The 18,431-nt window shown below is 47.0% G+C and overlaps 8 protein-coding genes across 8 annotated transcripts; 3 read left to right on the top strand and 5 right to left on the bottom strand.

The window, feature by feature from the left end:
• Positions 1-397: 397 nt before the first annotated feature.
• TSTA_050320 (APSES transcription factor (MbpA), putative) lies at positions 398-3,435 on the bottom strand (the record flags this gene model as incomplete). The annotated part of the gene is made up of 3 exons (XM_002485501.1): positions 398-1,320; positions 1,376-3,017; positions 3,115-3,435. 3 exons carry the CDS (start codon positions 3,433-3,435, stop codon positions 638-640), a joined length of 2,646 nt encoding a protein of 881 aa, XP_002485546.1. The 3' UTR covers positions 398-637.
• Positions 3,436-3,918: 483 nt separating this feature from the next.
• TSTA_050330 (uncharacterized protein) lies at positions 3,919-5,007 on the top strand (the record flags this gene model as incomplete). The annotated part of the gene is made up of 2 exons (XM_002485502.1): positions 3,919-3,979; positions 4,007-5,007. 2 exons carry the CDS (start codon positions 3,919-3,921, stop codon positions 5,005-5,007), a joined length of 1,062 nt encoding a protein of 353 aa, XP_002485547.1.
• Positions 5,008-5,193: 186 nt separating this feature from the next.
• On the bottom strand, positions 5,194-7,334 carry TSTA_050340 (DEAD/DEAH box helicase, putative). The gene is made up of 2 exons (XM_002485503.1): positions 7,035-7,334; positions 5,194-6,975 (listed from the first exon to the last, which is right to left on the bottom strand). Exons 1-2 carry the CDS (start codon positions 7,314-7,316, stop codon positions 5,254-5,256), a joined length of 2,004 nt encoding a protein of 667 aa, XP_002485548.1. The 5' UTR covers positions 7,317-7,334; the 3' UTR covers positions 5,194-5,253.
• A 276-nt stretch (positions 7,335-7,610) lies between these two features.
• TSTA_050350 (uncharacterized protein) lies at positions 7,611-9,562 on the top strand (the record flags this gene model as incomplete). Its single annotated transcript, XM_002485504.1, has 2 exons — positions 7,611-7,980; positions 8,029-9,562. The coding sequence occupies 2 exons, from the start codon at positions 7,611-7,613 to the stop codon at positions 9,471-9,473; spliced, it is 1,815 nt and encodes a 604-aa protein (XP_002485549.1). The 3' UTR covers positions 9,474-9,562.
• Positions 9,563-9,597: 35 nt separating this feature from the next.
• Positions 9,598-12,177, bottom strand: TSTA_050360 (RSC complex subunit (RSC8), putative; the record flags this gene model as incomplete). Its single annotated transcript, XM_002485505.1, has 3 exons — positions 9,598-11,392; positions 11,445-12,016; positions 12,084-12,177. 3 exons carry the CDS (start codon positions 12,175-12,177, stop codon positions 9,935-9,937), a joined length of 2,124 nt encoding a protein of 707 aa, XP_002485550.1. The 3' UTR covers positions 9,598-9,934.
• A 782-nt stretch (positions 12,178-12,959) lies between these two features.
• TSTA_050370 (sister chromatid cohesion factor (Chl12), putative) lies at positions 12,960-16,622 on the top strand. The gene is made up of 2 exons (XM_002485506.1): positions 12,960-16,009; positions 16,078-16,622. Exons 1-2 carry the CDS (start codon positions 13,023-13,025, stop codon positions 16,544-16,546), a joined length of 3,456 nt encoding a protein of 1,151 aa, XP_002485551.1. The 5' UTR covers positions 12,960-13,022; the 3' UTR covers positions 16,547-16,622.
• A 62-nt stretch (positions 16,623-16,684) lies between these two features.
• On the bottom strand, positions 16,685-17,332 carry TSTA_050380 (Troponin I, putative; the record flags this gene model as incomplete). The annotated part of the gene is made up of 2 exons (XM_002485507.1): positions 16,685-17,237; positions 17,308-17,332. The coding sequence occupies 2 exons, from the start codon at positions 17,330-17,332 to the stop codon at positions 16,762-16,764; spliced, it is 501 nt and encodes a 166-aa protein (XP_002485552.1). The 3' UTR covers positions 16,685-16,761.
• A 771-nt stretch (positions 17,333-18,103) lies between these two features.
• On the bottom strand, positions 18,104-18,389 carry TSTA_050390 (uncharacterized protein; the record flags this gene model as incomplete). The annotated part of the gene is made up of 2 exons (XM_002485508.1): positions 18,104-18,216; positions 18,254-18,389. The coding sequence occupies 2 exons, from the start codon at positions 18,387-18,389 to the stop codon at positions 18,104-18,106; spliced, it is 249 nt and encodes an 82-aa protein (XP_002485553.1).
• Between the last annotated feature and the right edge of the window lie 42 nt (positions 18,390-18,431).

The following is an 18,431-nucleotide window of genomic DNA, read 5'->3' on the forward strand; positions in this document are numbered from 1 at the left end:
CTTCTTGTTAGACTCATTCGGATTAAAAGGTGCATTAGCTCGAGAGCACAGGTATAATATGTCTCAAGGGTTTGCACTAGGTAGATTTCAAGCTATAATTCGGTGTTTGTGATTGTGAGACGTTGCTTGTCGCAGATAAAGATATGTTCGGGTAACGGTTGCCGAAAACGGCTCAGACGTGTCTCAAGACTTTGCCTAATTTGGTCACTTCGATTCAATATGAAGAGGGACTGAGGCCAAACCAATCATGCAATGGCTGGCTCTGAAGGTATGCAATTCAGGTGGAAAGTCTGATTAATAGTAGTAAGGCACATTAAGACAATTACGATGCAGGCACCTTTGTGTGTGAGTATGTACATGTATCTTACAAGTAGAATCATCAATCGTGGGGCAAGTACAAAGTGCAAATGCAAAATGCAAAATTGACACAGAATAAGAGCAGAAGAAGTGCTAATCAACTTGTTGCGGGGTATCTGCGAACAAGAACGGACTCGAATAAACTACCCGCCGTCAACATAAACCAAGAAGCATGCAATAAATGTGGAGGGAGTAAATGCATGTATAGGCCGATGACCATCGTGATACTATTGCACAACAAATGCAATGTCAAATGGCTGCCGAAATGCCAATCCTGCGTTTACCAATCCTGACCACGATCTCTCATCAAAATCTCGATCGCCTCATCTGCCGACACTGGATTTTCATTCAAATCCTTGATATGTTTGGTCAACCCCTCAGCAGCTTCATCAACTTGATCGTGTGAAAATCCGGTACAGGCCATGACCACTCGACGATAAGTCTCACCAAGGACCACGTTCTTAGACTTCAAAAGTGTGATTTCATCGTGTATATCTTTGTTTAGGCCTTCATATGCTTCGAGACGAGCTTCCAAAGCAGCTGCAGATGGCAAAGCCGTCAAGAATTTCTTCTGCTCAAGCGACAGTTCAGTATTGGGATCAAAGTTTGAGAAGACCTGGCTGAACTCGTTCATGTCAACGCCTGAATCACTATCCGCATAGCCCACGGGACATGTCTGTGAGACATCAAAATCGTTGCCATAGTATTTCTTCAGAGAAGCCACCATATCCTCGACATCACGCTCGAGATTCTCTATCCGTCGATGATAATTCGACCAATCGGATGCTTTACTTTTGAGACTTTTAAGCTCATTTTGATCGATTTGTCGGGCACGCGCGCTTTCACGGATCTTTGCATGCCAGTGATCAAATTCAGCTTGCTTTTTGCTTAGGTCTGAGGTTAAACCGCGGTCAAAATCACCCAATTCTTCTTCAACCAGAGCCCTAATTTCCGCAAATGTAGCTATTGAAAAGAGGCGTTAGTGCTGGAATATTTGGATGTCAATCGATGAACTTACCATCGAGAATTTCCTTTTTTGTTCTAGCCAGTTGATTAATGAAAGTGTCTTTCTTCTCCTCGTCTTGCTGCGGTTGAGAGCTTTCATTGACCATATCAACACCCACGCCGTAATCTGCAGGACGGAGGCCGGTATGATTAGGGATTTGAGGATCAGCTCCAATCTCCAATAATTGTGGCACAAGGATTGAGCGTGCCCGACCAGCTATATTGAGTGCCGTATCACCTTGATCATCGCGCAAATTGACCAACTCAGAGACAAACCTGCCTAGACTGATGATCTCTCCTTGCGATGATTCATTTTCACCATTCGTCACTTGTTTATCGTTCTCTTGCGACCTCGCTCCGTGTTGTACAATGAATTCCAACAGAGCTTCGAGATAGTGCTTGGCGCATACTTGTCCACTACCACCAGTTGCAGCCATGAGCGCAATGTGATGGAGAATTGAGCGACCACTATGATCAACCATATCAATAGTAGAACCAAGAATCTCGAGTAACCGCGGGAATGACCGGTAGTCAACATTGTTTCGGGTGGAAACAGCCTTTTGCAACGCGGTCTCACCGGCGGCATTCATGCGCTGAATATTCACACCCTTTCCAACGAGGGCATGTAGTAAAGGAATACGGGCCAGCATTGCCCCCCAGTGCAAAGCACTATTTTGGTACTCGTCCAGGGGTATTTCGAGGTCCTCCCCGGATAGCTCCACGAGCGCTGGGTGTTTTGAAAAGTCTTTCATACGTTTGTCAAGAAAGACGGTCATGATGAGCTTCATTTTCTGGAACTGGTCTGGATGTACGGCGGGAGGAAGTGGATCTCTACCGTTGACATCGTAGGTTGTCAAGGAGTCATCTGCTTGCTGGTAAAACGAGTCGTTTGGCTCGGTTGGAGTAGGTTCGTATGCAGACATCGTACTGTTTGCTCCAAAAGAGAGGGCTTGATTCGAAGAACTTCTAACGCGTTTTCGTGGAGGTTCCAATGTGTTTTCCTGATCAACCATGGTATCGTTTCTTCCAGTATGAGCGTTTTGACTTGCAAACCCACTGTCAGAATGCACGCTGTACATGCTTGTTTGTGTACCACCAGGCGCGTTCAGCGAATCTTGACTGCTCATGTGCTGTGATTGATTACGCATTAAGCTAGGTCGTCTTTTGTTGGGAGATTCAAAACGAGCTTTGCTAATAGCATTGACGGCATTGGCCGCAGTACGAGACATATTCTGGAAAAAAGTAGCCTGTGCTGGTTGGCTAATTCCGCGGGTTTCGGCGCTATAAAGACGTTTTCGCTGGGCGGCCATGGCCTGTTCCTTCGTTGGAGTTTCCAGTGAGGCACGTCGGGAATTGCCGTCGTCCATGTCGTACTCGAGCAGAGGTCTGAGTGCTTCTTCAACCTGATATTCACGGCATAACTCGACACCTCGTTGGTAGCTAACCCATGTACCTTGATATTTGCCGTAGCCGCCCTGGACCTTTTCATGTTCACCGGCCGCAATTTCCTTTTCTAGAGTTTTCGTTCTTTTAGCCTTGACGACACCGGCCACTTTCAGAATCTGAGTTGCATTCAACCAAGAGTCTGATCGGCGTTTCATTACAGCGATACCGTTGACTTCCATTTCATATACGGAGACATTCGAATAGACGGCCTATAGCAAGTGATTGTTAGCTTCATGCTCTGTCTGTTCGTATACGGTAGAGCCCGGAAGCAATAACGGCGGCTATCTAGTAGTCTGGAGAACATACCCGGTAAATTTGAGGTTTATAGTTTTCTTGGTGGGGAGTCATTGTCCCAAAGCCATTCGTTCGGTCATATCCATTGAAGCTATTTGACATCGAAGGGTGCGAAGGGTGCAGAGCCCCATTCGGAAAGCTATATGACATGGCGGACTGCTGCGATGCTCGCGCAGGCGGTGTTGGTGTAGGTGTCGATGCGACTGATTGTGAATGGTTAAAAGAACCCAGATGAGATTGGGACATCGGCAACCCATTGGTCGACCCTACGCTACCTTGAGAGTATGACATAGGGAGACTAGGTCGCTGGCGGTGATTGCTACTCGTAGCCATAGCGCCGACGGAATATAAGTTGGGACTTCGAGATTCAGGTGAACGTGAGCATCAAGTCCACAATTCGATGCAGGGAAGAGGCGCCAAGAATGCAGCCCTCGTCGAGGGAGAGTGAGCGGCAATAAGCGACTATTCGTAAGTAGACTATGTATATACTCTCATTAATAGAAATTGATTCATGCGATGTGTCACTGAACGAATCCGAGAAAGAGTGCGTTTGTGGGGGATAGTGGAAGGACGAAGAAGCGTGTCAGAGGGAAGTCGCGGGGACCTTTTCGCGTTTGGCCGAAAGACGCGTGACACTAAAAGTACTCTTGCCTCTTCGGGCCTAGTCGATCCGTTCTCCGTCCATCTTCAACTTTTTGATATCATCATGATTTTGAGCGATCTTCATTATTGACAACTGATTGATATTGAACTACCATATGATAATTGCTCCTTTATACTCACATCTCATAACACATAAAGCAGTGAGGTTACTGCATGTCGCAAGGCTCTCTAGCTCCGCCTGAAGTATGGCGGCATCTCCTCCGAGCGACGCTCCGTGAATGTTCCTATTTACCAGATCCAGTTGCGAGAAAATATATGTACAAATATGTCGTCGACCGTTATCGCAAAAAGCTGTACGATACAGCCGCCAATGACCAGAAACATAAGCAATCTCATCCGTCCTCGATGCTCCAAAAAAGGCCGAACGCTACTAGTCTTGAAAGACAAAAGAAGCTTCACAAATCCGCTAGAAATATACTGTCGTTCTTACAACGGGGAAATCAAGGATACCAACAACCTCTGAATAAGATACTGATGCTTGCATATGGACGCATTGGGCCCAAGAAGTACACTCTGCTCTCTCATCTACTGCCGAATACGCGTGGTGAGAAGAAATCCTTCAATTCTAGTGCTGAGATTGAAGAGTATCTGGAACAAAAGAAGAAAGAACCCGTTGGAGATGACTGGCAGCTTCCAGAGGTTCTTCAATCATTGATTAAAGCGCAAAGAAACTCTTCTTACGCAAGATCGGTGCATGGAAAACGCTTCAGAGCCAGTGATACCCTGAATATACCCAATTTGAACAGCTGGATGAAACCCGTGCCCGAGTGTCGTCGCGCAAACATAAGGAAACGATTACTTAATAGATCAAAGTATGCGGCTCTTCCGCCACCTGATCCGAATGAATTAAACATTCTACGAGGGCTCATAGACGGCACGGAGCCTTGGAAGCCACCCGTTCGACGAGTGAAAGTGGCTCCTGCTGCTGAGCAGTCGTCACTTGAAACATTGATATATGCGGGACCGCAAGGAGGTTTGAGTTTCAGACAGGCATACCTCGATGGAAGGCCTCATCGCTTGACACGAAGATTTATGCGCACCTTATGGGAGAGAATTTACAAACTGATGCCTCGACAAGGCACCAACCTCAAAGGACAGTTGAAGTTCAGCTTTCCAGAGTCTGAGAGCCGACCGATTGTATTAACGATGGGAAAAGAAGAGTTTCAAAACCTTTTTGGTGATGACGATCATGGCCACGATGCGCAGTCGACGGCAGTAAATGGTCAACAGAGGGAATATTAACACGTGATTTTGGTATTCTACCCAATGACCTCTCTGGTCATCCATCCGAATTTGTTCCATCCTTTCTGATCTCAAGCTCGGTAGGTGTTGAGCTACTCATTCTTAACGAACTATCATGCAGGCATGATTTCATATGAGCTCCGCTACTGGCACTGGCGGCCAAAATTGTTATATGTATATTGAAATGTAATATAATTCCAATGATTGTATAATATATAGACCCCGCGATAAAGAAATAGCCCTATTCTACAAGTCTTGCTGACTGAGAGATCCAACCTTGACATCACCCTGACTCATTTGTCTCTCAAACTCTTTACGCATTTTCTCTTCCTTCTTCTTCCTTCTCTGTTCACTTTGGAATCGGTTCTTAGTACCAAAGCGAAGTTTCGTAAGCATATCCGCTGCTTGCCCTCTCGTGAGATCCTTGGACGTAATCTCGCGGTCCAGGATCTTCTTGCTATTCAAAACTTTCAATTGACTATCCGATGCAGGCGCCCGGCGCCAAATTTGTGACGAGTTAATTGCGAAATCTTTGAAATTCGTGCTTGCAAAGGTATCGGCGCTTCGTACAGCTTGCTCAAAGTCCGGTGCTCGAGCGATGACTCTAGGCCTAGTGTGCACTGTCATCCCAGCGGCTGTTTCGTATTTCTGTACAAGCTCCACCATCCATGGTCCGTCGATGTTTTGTTCGCCTTTCTCAATAGTCATCCACCCTGATTTATCGGCGAGGATGTATCGATCTGCGTTCACGCGTACCCATGCATAACGACTGATGGAGCGAATGTGGCGGTCTACGCGCTCGTCATTAAGAAGATCGAATACACTGTCGTATGTCGTGAACGTAACATCAACCTCATCTTCCCTGAGAGGGCGAACATAGCTAACGTCGGGTATAGGCGAGCTTATATCTTCTTGCTCTTTTTGCTTTCGGATTTCCTGTACACTCTGCGTATTGAGTGCTTCATCAGGATCAAGTCCAAACAAGGTAGGCGTAGACATAATTCCGGTATTCAATGTCGACACCATATCAATGATGTGGCAATTTTCCTTCTCAGGATGTAGTCGTAAACCACGTCCAATCATCTGAATCAGTAGACTCTTGGATCTGGTAGGGCGCGCGAGGACAACACAGTCTATGTTAGGAATATCCGTTCCTTCAGTGAAGAGCCCGCAGTTAAGTAGCACCGGATACTCTCCCCTTTTGAAAGCTTCTAACTCTTCGTTCCTCGTCTGTCTGGGCGTATTTGCAGTTATATAACGGGCATCAATACCATTGTCACGAAAGGCCTCTGTGAGTTGGTGGACATGTTCGATATCAACGCAAAATACCAGTGTCGAACGACGATCGCTAGCATGCGTGAGCCAAGATCGCACTGTAACATCATTCACGGTAGCAGTATTTACAGCTTCAGATAGAGCTCTTGTCGCAAAATCTCCTGATGAATCCCTAGCAACGCGTGATAGATCGACGTGGGTTTTTACTGTAGTGAAGATAGCATCCGACAGCCATTTTTCACCAATCATGTCAATGTAATCCTTATGATAAACAATATGGTCAATTGCAGACCCCAGTTTCAATCCGTCAAATCTGAAAAATGTAGCAGAAACCCCAACCAACACCGGCGCATTATTGGATGGCTTAGTCAAGCTAAAGTACGAAAGGGCCTGGCGATACTGAGGTGCAACAATATGATGCGCTTCATCAACCAATACGAGCTTGAATAAGCTAGGATCAAATTTCTCAATCCGATCCTTCGAGGATAAACTCCGTATCGAAGCTACTGTGATGTCAGCGGCCCCAGATGCCTTGTTCGCGCCCATTTCGATTTCGATAGATTTGTCTGGATACGCAAGCCGGCAATGACGGGCTGCTTGCTCGACAAGCTCCTTCCGATGCGCGATGATAAGCGTTTGGTTTGCACCGCCATTTCGAGGAGGTACACGTCCGATCAGTTGTGTGAAGATGACCTAGAGGATGTCGAAGTCAGCTAATGTGGTTAAAAAATAGATGGAAAAGATTCCCTGACAGTTTTCCCTGAGCCTGTAGCCAATGATAATCCAAGACGATTATGCCCCTTTTCCAGGTGTTCCAGGACAGATTGAATGGACTCTTCCTGATAGTCGCGAAGCTTTATCTTTGGAGGAACGATGTCCTCGGTTGTGGTCGAGGCATAACGAGAGATTGTTATTAGTAACGGCAACGTTCGTGGAAAGCGAGAGCAATTCGAGTGCTGCCATGACGTGTTGTGAGTCCATGACCACAATGCTTTTCTGCTTTGACGTCGTAAGATAAAAGCCATGCGTTGCATTACATTCTGAATGAGTATGTGTCTGAAAAGGTGAAAATGGTTGCTGAGATTCATAAAGTAGGCACGACAGAGACAAACAGTGCAAACTCTTATCTTATCAGGCTAATTAATGTTTGTCTGAGCTTCAAATTCTCTCAATATTCATCACATAGCGCTTGTGTAAGGAGACTGAGATGCGTTTAAAATCTCCTTGGCTCGACTTCTTCGAATCTTTGGATGAGGAACTATGTGCATTCTGAGCGAAATCCCCGGGCAAGACAACCAATGCCCAATCAATGATGAGACAAAGAGACCATGAGCGCAGCAGACAATGAACAAATCGCAGACAGTGAAGACGACGACATTTTTGGGCCTTTGGATAATCTGCCTGTAGTTTCATCCTCGGAATCATGGCACGGATCTTCCGACCCGTCTTCAGAATCAGACGAGGCGGAGGGTATCGCAGAAGATACTAGCGAAGAAAATGAAGTCGAACCCGAACGCGAAGAAGCTCCACGATCGGAGGATGAAGGACAAGAAGCTCGCCTAGTTGAAAGTAAACGAAGCCGTATTTCTGCAGAGCTTCGACTACAACATGACAGGAGGTCCTACTTGTCAGGACCTTCCATAAGATCGTATAAGGGACTGCTCAAGGATATGCACGTGGACCCAGATTCGAAGACTAGTACCTCGACTCAGCAACACAATACTACTCAGACTACCGTTGGATTAGTTCAGTGGACCAAAAAAGAGAATGATGCTTTCTTCACAGCACTCGCCCGCAAAGGAAAGCTCGGTGTTCATGAAATCGCGCAGCAAATTAAAACCAAGTCACGGCTAGAGATTTCAGATTACATTGAATTCTTGGAAGAGAGATTACAGGGACATCGGTTATCAGAAAAGTCCCTTCTCGAAGTGGAAGTGCCAGCTGCGGCGGAGATCAATGAAGGGTTGGAAAGAGTCCTTGATCGTTTTGCCGAATTTGTTACCCTTGAAGAACAGAAGAAGGAGCTTCTAAAAGCCAAAAAGGAAGGAATCTCTGATTTTTGGATTTTGAACAGTACGAAAGCGGACGAAGTGGAAGAACTGTTCACCTCTGCTGGTGAAGATGCCCTACCCGACGCCATTTCGCTAGGCGCCGCTTTACTCGACGTCAAAAATTGGATACGACTATCTGAAAAGATCTTTATGAACCCTGGAAAATCTCGATCAGAAGACAATTGGAAAAATGTTGCTTTAAAAGGAGAGACTCCGTCGCTTACAGCAGATGCTTTGGGAGAATTCTATGATCTCACCGTCGACCTCGTCATTCGCTTGATGGAGGAAGCCCACAACACAGCACAGGACAGATTGGCCAAAGAGAGACGAAAAAGACGGCACTTTGTGAGGAGGGGAGATGTGCACAGAGCTTTGACTATAATGGGCATGAAGCACAGTCCATTTGACTATTACATTCACCTTCCTCGTCGTCTGAATCTTGATGTAGCCCATATTATGAATAAGAAAGGCAAGCAAACAGTCAACACATATGTACCATACGACAAAGTTGAAAGAATACTATCCAAGAGACTTGGACGCGGAGCGGGAGCAAGCTCGGGTAGTTCTGCTGCCTCATCGCAGGAAGACTCGGAGAATGATAAATACGACAAAGAAGACTATGATGAGAATGAGGAAGATGACATTGACGAACTCGGGTTATCAGAAGATGATAGCGAAACACATATCCAGGATGACCAAAACACGGACGGAATTGACGAGCATTCCAGTGACGATGAAGATAGAGGGCCCAACGCAAACTCACCGGAAAAGCAACAACCTGACGAGTCGGAATATGAAGAAATAGATGACGCCGAACATCAACAACTGGAAAATGAACAACGCCTAGAGGAATACAATGACTACCTCGACAGACAAGCGAGTCAAATGGAGGAAGCGCGCCTGCGAGAATTACTTAAATGTCCTGCAATGGATAGTCTTGAGCCTGTGGACGAGAAAGGCCAAGGAGAACCGCCGGAGATAACTGAAGAGATGCGCAGGGATATCATGCAGAATAATGCTGCAGTTGATTGGAGAAGTGATCTTGTATATCAGGCTGAGTGGGAGACCTATGGCTCGAAGCACCGCGATGTCGAGAGGGATATTGTGGCTAATCAACATAAAAGGAGACGTATTGGTTAGAATTTATGGATGTCGACTGTTGTAAGAGGTGTCATGTGGTATGTCAGTGTTTATTTATTCTCGTCTGGCATAGTCGTTTGAACTCTTTACAAGCTGAAACTACCCAGATGTCCTAGACAAAATTGAATCAAGAATAATCGATTACTCAGACAAAACATTTGTAACTAATACAACATTTGGTTGATGGAGTGCAAACAGAAAACACGAGAAATAATCCCCCTAATTGCGCCTATCCTGTAAAAGAAATACACACCAGTAGATTCCCCCTAGTCTCCATTGAAGAAACAAAAATCATCACAGCCTCTGTTTTGACGCTTCTGATTTGGGGTTTCTTTTGATGCTACTCCAATATCATCCCCGCATATTTGTACAGCATGTGGAACTGAAGCCAGAAAAAAAAAGAGAATAATTTGAGAAGAGAAACTTGAAACTGCAGACATGACATTAATGCAGCAGGACTATCAAAGATCAAGGGTTTTGTAGTCTGCAGGAGGTTGTGCGCTCAATGGTCGGATGCCGTTACTCACATCACTCTGAGGCTGGGTGAAATGGAAGCGGCTGCTCATGCCGATATCAGCGGCATCATGAAGAGCACGAGAGGTATCTTCACCAGGTCCTTGCAAACTGATTTGTTGTAGAGCGTCTTGCACATCCTTGACTCGCTTTTTGAATGCCAAGCGGTCGACGAAAAGCTGTTGACGAGCCAGCTCTAATTCTCGTCGCTCGGCCTCGATGATCTCTTCCATCTCGTTGAATTGAGCCAACTTGATCTCAAACTTTTGAAGTGTGACGTTGACTGCAGCAGAAACGAGGCGTGTCATTTCTCGCTCTTCATGAGAAGCTAGTGCGCCAGCACGGGCAGCAGAAGCAGCTAGAGCAATTGTGGCTAGAGACTCTCGCTTCTCGCCTGAACCTGCCGTCGACTCAGCCTCACGTGCAGTATCGATATCCATCGAGTCCTCTGCTTTCACTTCTTGGCCTTCCTTGTTCTTGCCCTTCTCAGTTGAAGAGTCCTTGTTTAACTGATCCCGGAGGTCTTTTCGGATCTGTTCGACAGAACGACCCGCAGCAGCAGCAGCTACGGCTGGTTCAGCAAGTTGAGCCAGGAAAGAAACGACAGAGAGCACGGGGTTATCCAGTTGACTGATCGGATCCCGACCGTGCAAAGCCTGTAGAGTTGCATGTTCCGATCCATCGACCTCCTCGACATACTGATCCTCAATCCCCATTTTTAGGAACTTCATGACGCATTCTTCTCGCGTTCTCGTGCCTACATGATCTGCAATCTGCTGCCAGTCCTCGTCGAACATCTCTATTGCTTCAAGCAATAATATAGTCTCCGAATCTGACCATGGGGCGTCCCTATCCGGGATCCTAGTGTGCTCACCATCTTCAAGTCGGACAAAATCTGCTGCAGCATGACTTGCAGGCAATCTGGCTTCCAGGAAGCAGTTAGGGCAGACGTCATATTTGCTGTCTGTAGCGTTGGGATTGGCGGAAACAGGGGTAGATTTGACGTAGTGAAACCGCATGCTGGTACAATCGATACCGCAAGACCAACAATTGAATGTTTTCTTAGGCTCTCTAATAGCAGCATCCAAAGCTTTGTTTGTAGACTCGGCTGATGTACCATTTGCGGCCGGTGTGTCTCCGTTCGTCTGTTTCTCCTTGTCATCAGCAGCAGGAGTGATCTCCTTACCCTTATCGTCGTAGATATTGCGTCGAATTTCCAGATTCAAATCGGTTTTGATGGGTGTTCCCGATGCCGCACGATCAGTAGCTGCCAATTGTTTGCCAGCTGTGACAATATGGTTGGGTCCAGGTTGGAATGCATGGAAACCACGTGGCGTATCTGCAACAATACGGAAGTGGCCTGTAAATGGAGGACCAATGTTTGATGGCCGTGTTTGAGGGTCAACCTGTTCTTATTAGCGCTGTGCTCGATATGTAATGACGAAGGCGAAAACTCACTTGGTAGTTAATAAGGCCCCACTGCTCGAGGAAAGAGTGAACCCTCATAATAGCACAAACGTCTCCAGCAAGATTACGACGACAGGCAGTCACAGTCAAGTACTCGATGGGGTTTAATCGATAGGTGTTGATCATGAAATCTCTGTAGTCCTTGTAAACAGCTGGCGTTTTGCTTCGATTGCGTCCGTTGAAAAACTCTCCCATCGCTTTCTTTTCGATGGGATGGATCTGATGCATGTCAAACCACGACGCGTAACTTGGCAAAATGATGGCATGTGTCTGAGAAACAAGATGGTTGCGCGCTGATGCTTCTAACGCAACCTTTTCTTGTACAGACTGATCATCGGCATTAACGTCAGCGTTGGCATCGGCAACCTGACCATCGTCGGCGCCAATGACATTGTCATTGTCATTGTCAGTCTCTTTTTTCGTTTCTGTCTCAATACCACCCATTTCCTCGTCTTCGGGTTCTGCTTCGTTATCCTGGGGTCGCGGGGATGCAGGGGCATCTAGTGGGTTATCTGAGACGCCTTCTGTACTTTGAGCGGATGCGTCTCGGTTTGAATCTGTGGCTGAGGGAAGGGTGACAAGTCAATGAGAGTTCCTTTTATGCGGAGCAAAACTTAGAAGCATCGTTACCAGATGGGTGAGCTGTCTCACCAAGAGCCTGCACAGCATCCTGAGGTTGATGCTCCTCACCACTCCCAGTCTGAAGATTCTGTGTTTCGTCCATGATAGCGCGCGTGATGAAGATGAATAATTAAAGACGTAATGATATGGCGGTCCGTCGATCGTCGGACAAGTAAAGCTCCTTCAGGCCAGGCGCAGTGGCACGCTGCGCGTCGTATGAGAGACAGCTGGCTAAAGAAGCTTTTCTCCTGTCTCAAATAACAGCTAAGTATGCCTTCGAGTGCTTCGCAGCTGATTACTCGAGTGGGGTTGATTTAGACAGGTGAGTAGTTTCTGCTGGATCGTGAAGAACGGGGTTGATGCGACGGTTCGTCCCCAAAATCTCGCGCGGCACTAGGACAAGCCTCAGGCATTATGCGCTAACCCAAAATGCCCAGAGCGCCACAGATGTTGGTTTCAGCCACACCGATTTCAGCCACACTAAGATTTTGTATATTCTGTTTGCCTTTTAGACTCTTGCAGTTATTCTCTACCTTATGTACTCGGCTTATATCTGTCATAGTATATCATGGGGCACAAGCTCGTTCTTGAGATTGATTTTCATTATTTTATGTTTGTCGCGCCATTGACATAGCATTGATAGAGTTGATGGATGGCATGACTGGTTCTACGTAGTCGACCTAGTTGGATGCTAAAACAGTTCCATAATGAAACTATTGTCCAGATTAACATAGCTTTCTAGCTTTCATGAAGACCCCGACAAGTTCAACTGATTAAAAAATATATTGTCCCTTTTAGACTAGCGCGGTTTAGACGTCGCGTCCAACGCGTTCTCCCGCGTCAACTCCTTTATTACAGGCTAATGTCCTTCGATATCCATAAACATGTTCACCACATCCACAATGCCAATTACCACTTTTAACCTGATTGCTTACACCATTGTCATTAATGGAGAGTGATTTTCTTTCATCTGAATTCGACCCAGCATTGTATCTTCATTCCGAAGTATCAGATACTGTAATCCATCCCGAGCCGGAGCTGCACTCATTTTCCGACGATCTAGAGGCATTGCAGCAACGACGTCTAGAAATCGCAGAAGAAAATCGGCGGAACAACATTGTCATTCAGCGTTCTTGGAAATTATCAGACGTGTTCCGGAGTGATGACGATAGCCAACCAAGTACGTTTGTTCCGGGTCAAAACCTCGAAGTTTTCTATATTGACCCAATGTCAGTAACCCCAACCAAATCATCGAATCGCCCTCAGTTAGACAGAAACCTCGTCATAGATAATTTTCTCCCTTCAACACCACCAAGGGAAATGACACCCTTCATGTCTACACAGTCCACGATCACCCCTAGTCCGTCATCAACGGAGTCACGAAAGCGAAAACTCGATTCATTGCTGTTGGTTGAGGACACGAAACGACCGAAGACTCTTATTGATGTTTCTGATGAAGAAAATGGAATATCAATGGATTCTCCTTTGGGTGGAAATGGAAGCAAGGGCCCACGGACTATTGGTGGCTTTATAGATGAGGACGACGATGATGAGGACGCATTGGCGGAAATTCAAGATGGTGGCTACTTGACCCATTTAGCACAAAGTACGACAACTGAGAAAGAGACGGTGGCGTCACAGCACAACCCATCCGGTCAGAAAATACGCGGCCCTTTCATCGAGGATGACGATGATGAAGACGCTATGGATGCGCTGAGGGGTACATATACGAAAGATGATGCTAAATTGCTTCAGATGATGTCACAACCCTCTGCTACTGAGAAATCACAACCTCACGAAACATCAACAGTACCCTCCGTGGACTGTTCTAGCCTGAGCGCCGAGACACACTCAACAATAATTAATCCAATTTTCGAGCGAAAACAGCCTGTTACTGTTAAGACATGCGCTGGGCGAGAACATCGAGTATTTCACCGACAAGCCGCGAGTAAGACGTCATATGAGAGACTTGTTGCTAGTCGCTCGAAGACGGCAGAAGGAAAGGCTCAACGAAGCTATTATGGAATCGAAATACATAGACTATTGGACGATGCTTCTAGTGAGCTGAAAGACAATGCCACACGGAAAGTAGAACCGATTCATATCGAGCGCTCCATTGAAACGCCAGTCATTGAAAAGAGTGGAAAAAAGAATTCGAACCCCATGTGGACTGAGAAGTATCGTGCACGGAGATTCGCTGAACTAATCGGAGACGAGCGGACTCACAGGTCAGTCCTGCGTTGGCTTAAAAGCTGGGATCACATTGTCTTTCCAGGTATTGCGAAGTCAAAGCACGCGAAGAACGGCACTGAAGGTGAATGGGCGCATCGAAAGATCCTCATGTTGACAGGTCCGCCCGGCCTCGGCAAAACGACGTTAGCTCACGTCTGCGCACAACAGGCCGGCTATGAGGTGTTAGAAATCAACGCCAGTGATGAAAGAAGCAGAGATGTTGTTAAGGGTCGTATCAGAGACGCTGTCGGGACAGAAAATGTGAAGAGTATCAGTGCTGGATCTGATTCAAGCAAGGCCAACAAATCGGGTCGTCCCGTTTGCGTTGTGGTTGACGAAGTCGATGGTGTCGTTGGAGGCTCTGGCTCTGGTGGTGAGGGCGGTTTTATTAAAGCCCTTATCGATCTAGTCATGATGGATCAAAAGACCGCCGCGGCGCGTTCTGATCAGAACTCATTCTCTGGAAGAAAGAAGAAAAACGACAATTTCCGCCTGCTGAGACCCATCATTCTGATTTGCAACGATGCATATCACGCCAGCTTACGACCTCTTCGCACCTCGAATATTGCTGAAATTATACATGTTCGACAAGTGCCGATGGAGAATGTAATTCAGCGACTGAAGCTGATCTTGACCAAAGAATGTATCCAGTTTGATGCAGATGGAGTCAGACGACTTTGCGAAGCGTCATGGGGGATGAGTGCCAAGAGAGACCGCACTGAAAAAAATAGAGGCGTGAGCGAGGGAGATATACGAAGCATTTTGGTTTCTGCAGAGTGGGTAGCACGCAAACTGCAGGCAGAGTCAACGACCACACCTCGATTGACGAAAGCTTGGTTAGAGGATAATATTCTTAATGACAGTGAATCCGGAGGAGGCTCTAGGGGTCTCGGAAGAGGTGGTGTCCGGGACATCACAGATCGTGTCTTCATTGAGGGAGCAGGATTCCCCACTGCACCCGTCAGTTCTAATTCATTCAGTGATCCCTTTGACCGAGAAAGGACCAAGACGTCCGTGGGAGTTGCTGAATTGCGCAGGCGACACGCTGCTGCAAAATTGCGTGAGATGATTGACGCAAGCGGCGAATATGACCGATGTGCGACAGACTGCTTTATTGAATATCCCACTCGCACTTATCAGGACGATACGTTTCTATCAAAGCCCAATGCTGCTTATGATTGGCTCCATTTCCACGATATGATTTCTTCCAAGATATTTTCGAACCAAGACTGGGAACTAAATCCATACATGAGCCAGTCAACACTTGCATTCCATCATCTGTTTGCCGGCAACGCTAGTTCGTCCAACAAGCGAAAATTTGACGACGACCAAACCGAAGAAGAGGAGCACCCATTCTCTGGACCTAGGGCGGACTATGCGGCTTTTGAGGCACTGAAACAGAATAAATCGGTACTCGTTGGATTTCAGTCAACATTTTCCGCGCCTCTTCTGAGGCTCTTTCGCTCTTTGGATAGTATCGCTACAGACCTAGTGCCTAATCTGCTGCGCATGCTTTCCCCTGAGGTGAAACCCGTCATTGTGAGAGGCAGTGAGCAAGCTAGTGTTGCCAGTGTCAGGAAGGAGAGCGAGAGAGCACTTGTCCGCGCCGCGGTGAGGGTAATGTCCGGCTTGAATGTTACATTTGAGAAGGTCCGTGTTGGAAATGACGGTGTTCACGCGGGGTGGGCGTACCGGATGGAACCGTAAGTTATCACTCTTTGCATAACTCGTTTTTCTGGATAGACCAGACTTTATCACTAACCGTTAAAAGACCAATTGATACTCTCGTCGGCTTCTCAAAAACGAAAGGCACAATTCTGGATGCCGGTAGTTCAGGTCCTGTACGCTACGCCATTCGCCAAGTTCTTGATCAAGAATATCGCAAGGAGACTCTCCGAAAACAAGGGGAGACATTACTAGGCCTCTCGGGCTCTAGTAATAAAGCCTCCAAAGGCAAGCAATCGAGTAAGGATGAGGACAAGGAGAACGCCAACGGCTCCCGACCAAAACTCGGAGGACCAGATGCTGCTGGAGTCAAACGAGATTTCTTTGGCAGGATCATCCGCAACAATGAGACCGCTCCAGCATCTACGACGAGCAATAAGGCGCGTCAACCCGCTCATAAACGGAACTCAAGTGGCAACGACCATGACCGTAAGGTGTGGGTTACATTTCATGAAGGATTTTCGAATGCTGTGCGTAAGCCCATCACGATAGCCGAGTTGCTATCTGAGCTATAACTTATACTATGATGAAATGAAGTCTATGAAGAATTGTATAGTCTATACTGAAATATATTTAATTCAAGTGTTTTTCAAAGACAGATACTCTATAAGTATCCACACAAACAATCTTGGAAGCATATATAACCTGGAACCTTGGAAAAACTCAGCGAACTATGTCAAAAAAAAGACAGTATCTGCGCAATGCGCTCATCTTCAGCTTGTCGTTGTTCCTATTCGATAGTTTCCACTACTACCCGGTCTTCTTCCTCTTTCTGGACACGCTCTTGTTCAGCCACGTCGGCGGCAGCTCTTTCTTCAGCTTCTCTTTCTAAACGAAACCGCTCTGGAGCCTCTTGCTGTAACCGTTCCTGCTCGGCAACTCTTGCCGCCCATTCCTCTGCTTCTTTGCGTCGACGTGCATCCTCAGCAGCAGCGTTCTCTTCTACTTCTCGCTGTAAACGGGCCTGCTCAGCAATGAGCGCCTCTTGTCGTAACCGTTCTTGCTCAGCTGCTTCGGCGGCCGCTAGCTCTTCTGTCTGACGTTCCTGCTCAGCTTCTACTCTCTCCTCTTCTCGCTGGAGGCGTTCTTGTTCAGAAGACTCAGTCGCGGTTCTTTCTTCTATTTCTCTCTGTAAAGGGGCTTGTTCTTCTGCTTCTCGCTGGAAACGGGCCTGTTCGGCGACGAGCGCCTCTTGTTGCAACCATTCTTACTTAGCTGCTTCGGTGGCCGCTCTCTCCTCTACCTTCCTGCGAAGACGTTCCTGTTCAGCTGCTACTCTCTCCTCTTCTCGCTGAAGGCATTCTGCTTCTCTCTGTGAATGGGCTTGCTCAACTGCAACCGCTTCTTATTGTAGCCACTCCTATTCTGCAGCCTCTACAGCTGCTTCTCGACAAACACATTCCTGTTCAGCTGCGATTACTATCCTTTCCTCCTCTTCTCGCTGGAGACCCTCTTGCTCGGCAGCCTGCTCTTCTACGCCTTGCTGTAAACGAGACTGCTCCGCGGCTTCCGCTTCTTGTCAAAGACGTTCTTGTTCAGCATCTGCAGCCGTGCACTCTGCTTCTTGCAGTAAGCGCTGCCGCACAACATTAGCAGCTCATTCTTCAGTTTCTTCTTGTTGCAGCCGCTCTCGTCCTGCCGCTACAGCGGCCGCTTCTCTCAGTAGATGCCTCTGGTCGACTCCTTGTTCTGCTTCCTGACGGAGCTCCCCTTCCCATGTCTATTCTCTTCCAGTATCAAGCGATAGGTCATCGATCCCAGGGTCGACTTCCTCTATAGGTTTCTTATCAAGGGTAAACAACGACGAGATAGGAATAATAGAGTCAGTTGACCTCGCTCTTCTCCCTACAGGGGCATTAGATAGTAGGGAGAACAACTTTCTAAAAAACGCAAAATAGACACGCTGCCACACGTACTGTGTTGAGATAGTCTTGATTGATGACACCGCAGTGTGCAGGCGGTCAATGAAGAGGAATTGACGATTGTTTTTCTGGGTCTGCCTAGACGGTACTCCACTCCGAGCCTTCCAGTTAGCAGAGAAAGTGCCCAGAGATTTCGAGGACAGTGAATGTTCACATAGCGTGGCCGCAGTGAAGCACCTCAACAATACGGCGGATCGACTGCTCGAAGTCATCTGTAGAATACTCATAGCTGTCGGGTTTTCGAGCTTTGAGCAGGCATTGCGCTGCAATCCAGGGATTAGTCTATAATCTCCTAGATACCTGGAGGCGTGAAACCTAGCTTCTGTGCAAGGGCAGCCATGTTGTAGACAATGGTCTCGTCGGCTTTCTCATTAGCTGGCTTGGCTAATAGATCGTCGCTCTCGGGGTCTTTGCTCATGCTGAGGTAGTGACGCATAGTGTATTATCAAACCTGTCGATAAGCCAGCTCTAGATGGCT

This window comes from Talaromyces stipitatus, genomic scaffold (assembly GCF_000003125.1).
Source record: "Talaromyces stipitatus ATCC 10500 scf_1105507295515 genomic scaffold, whole genome shotgun sequence".
Lineage (NCBI taxonomy): Eukaryota > Fungi > Ascomycota > Eurotiomycetes > Eurotiales > Trichocomaceae > Talaromyces > Talaromyces stipitatus.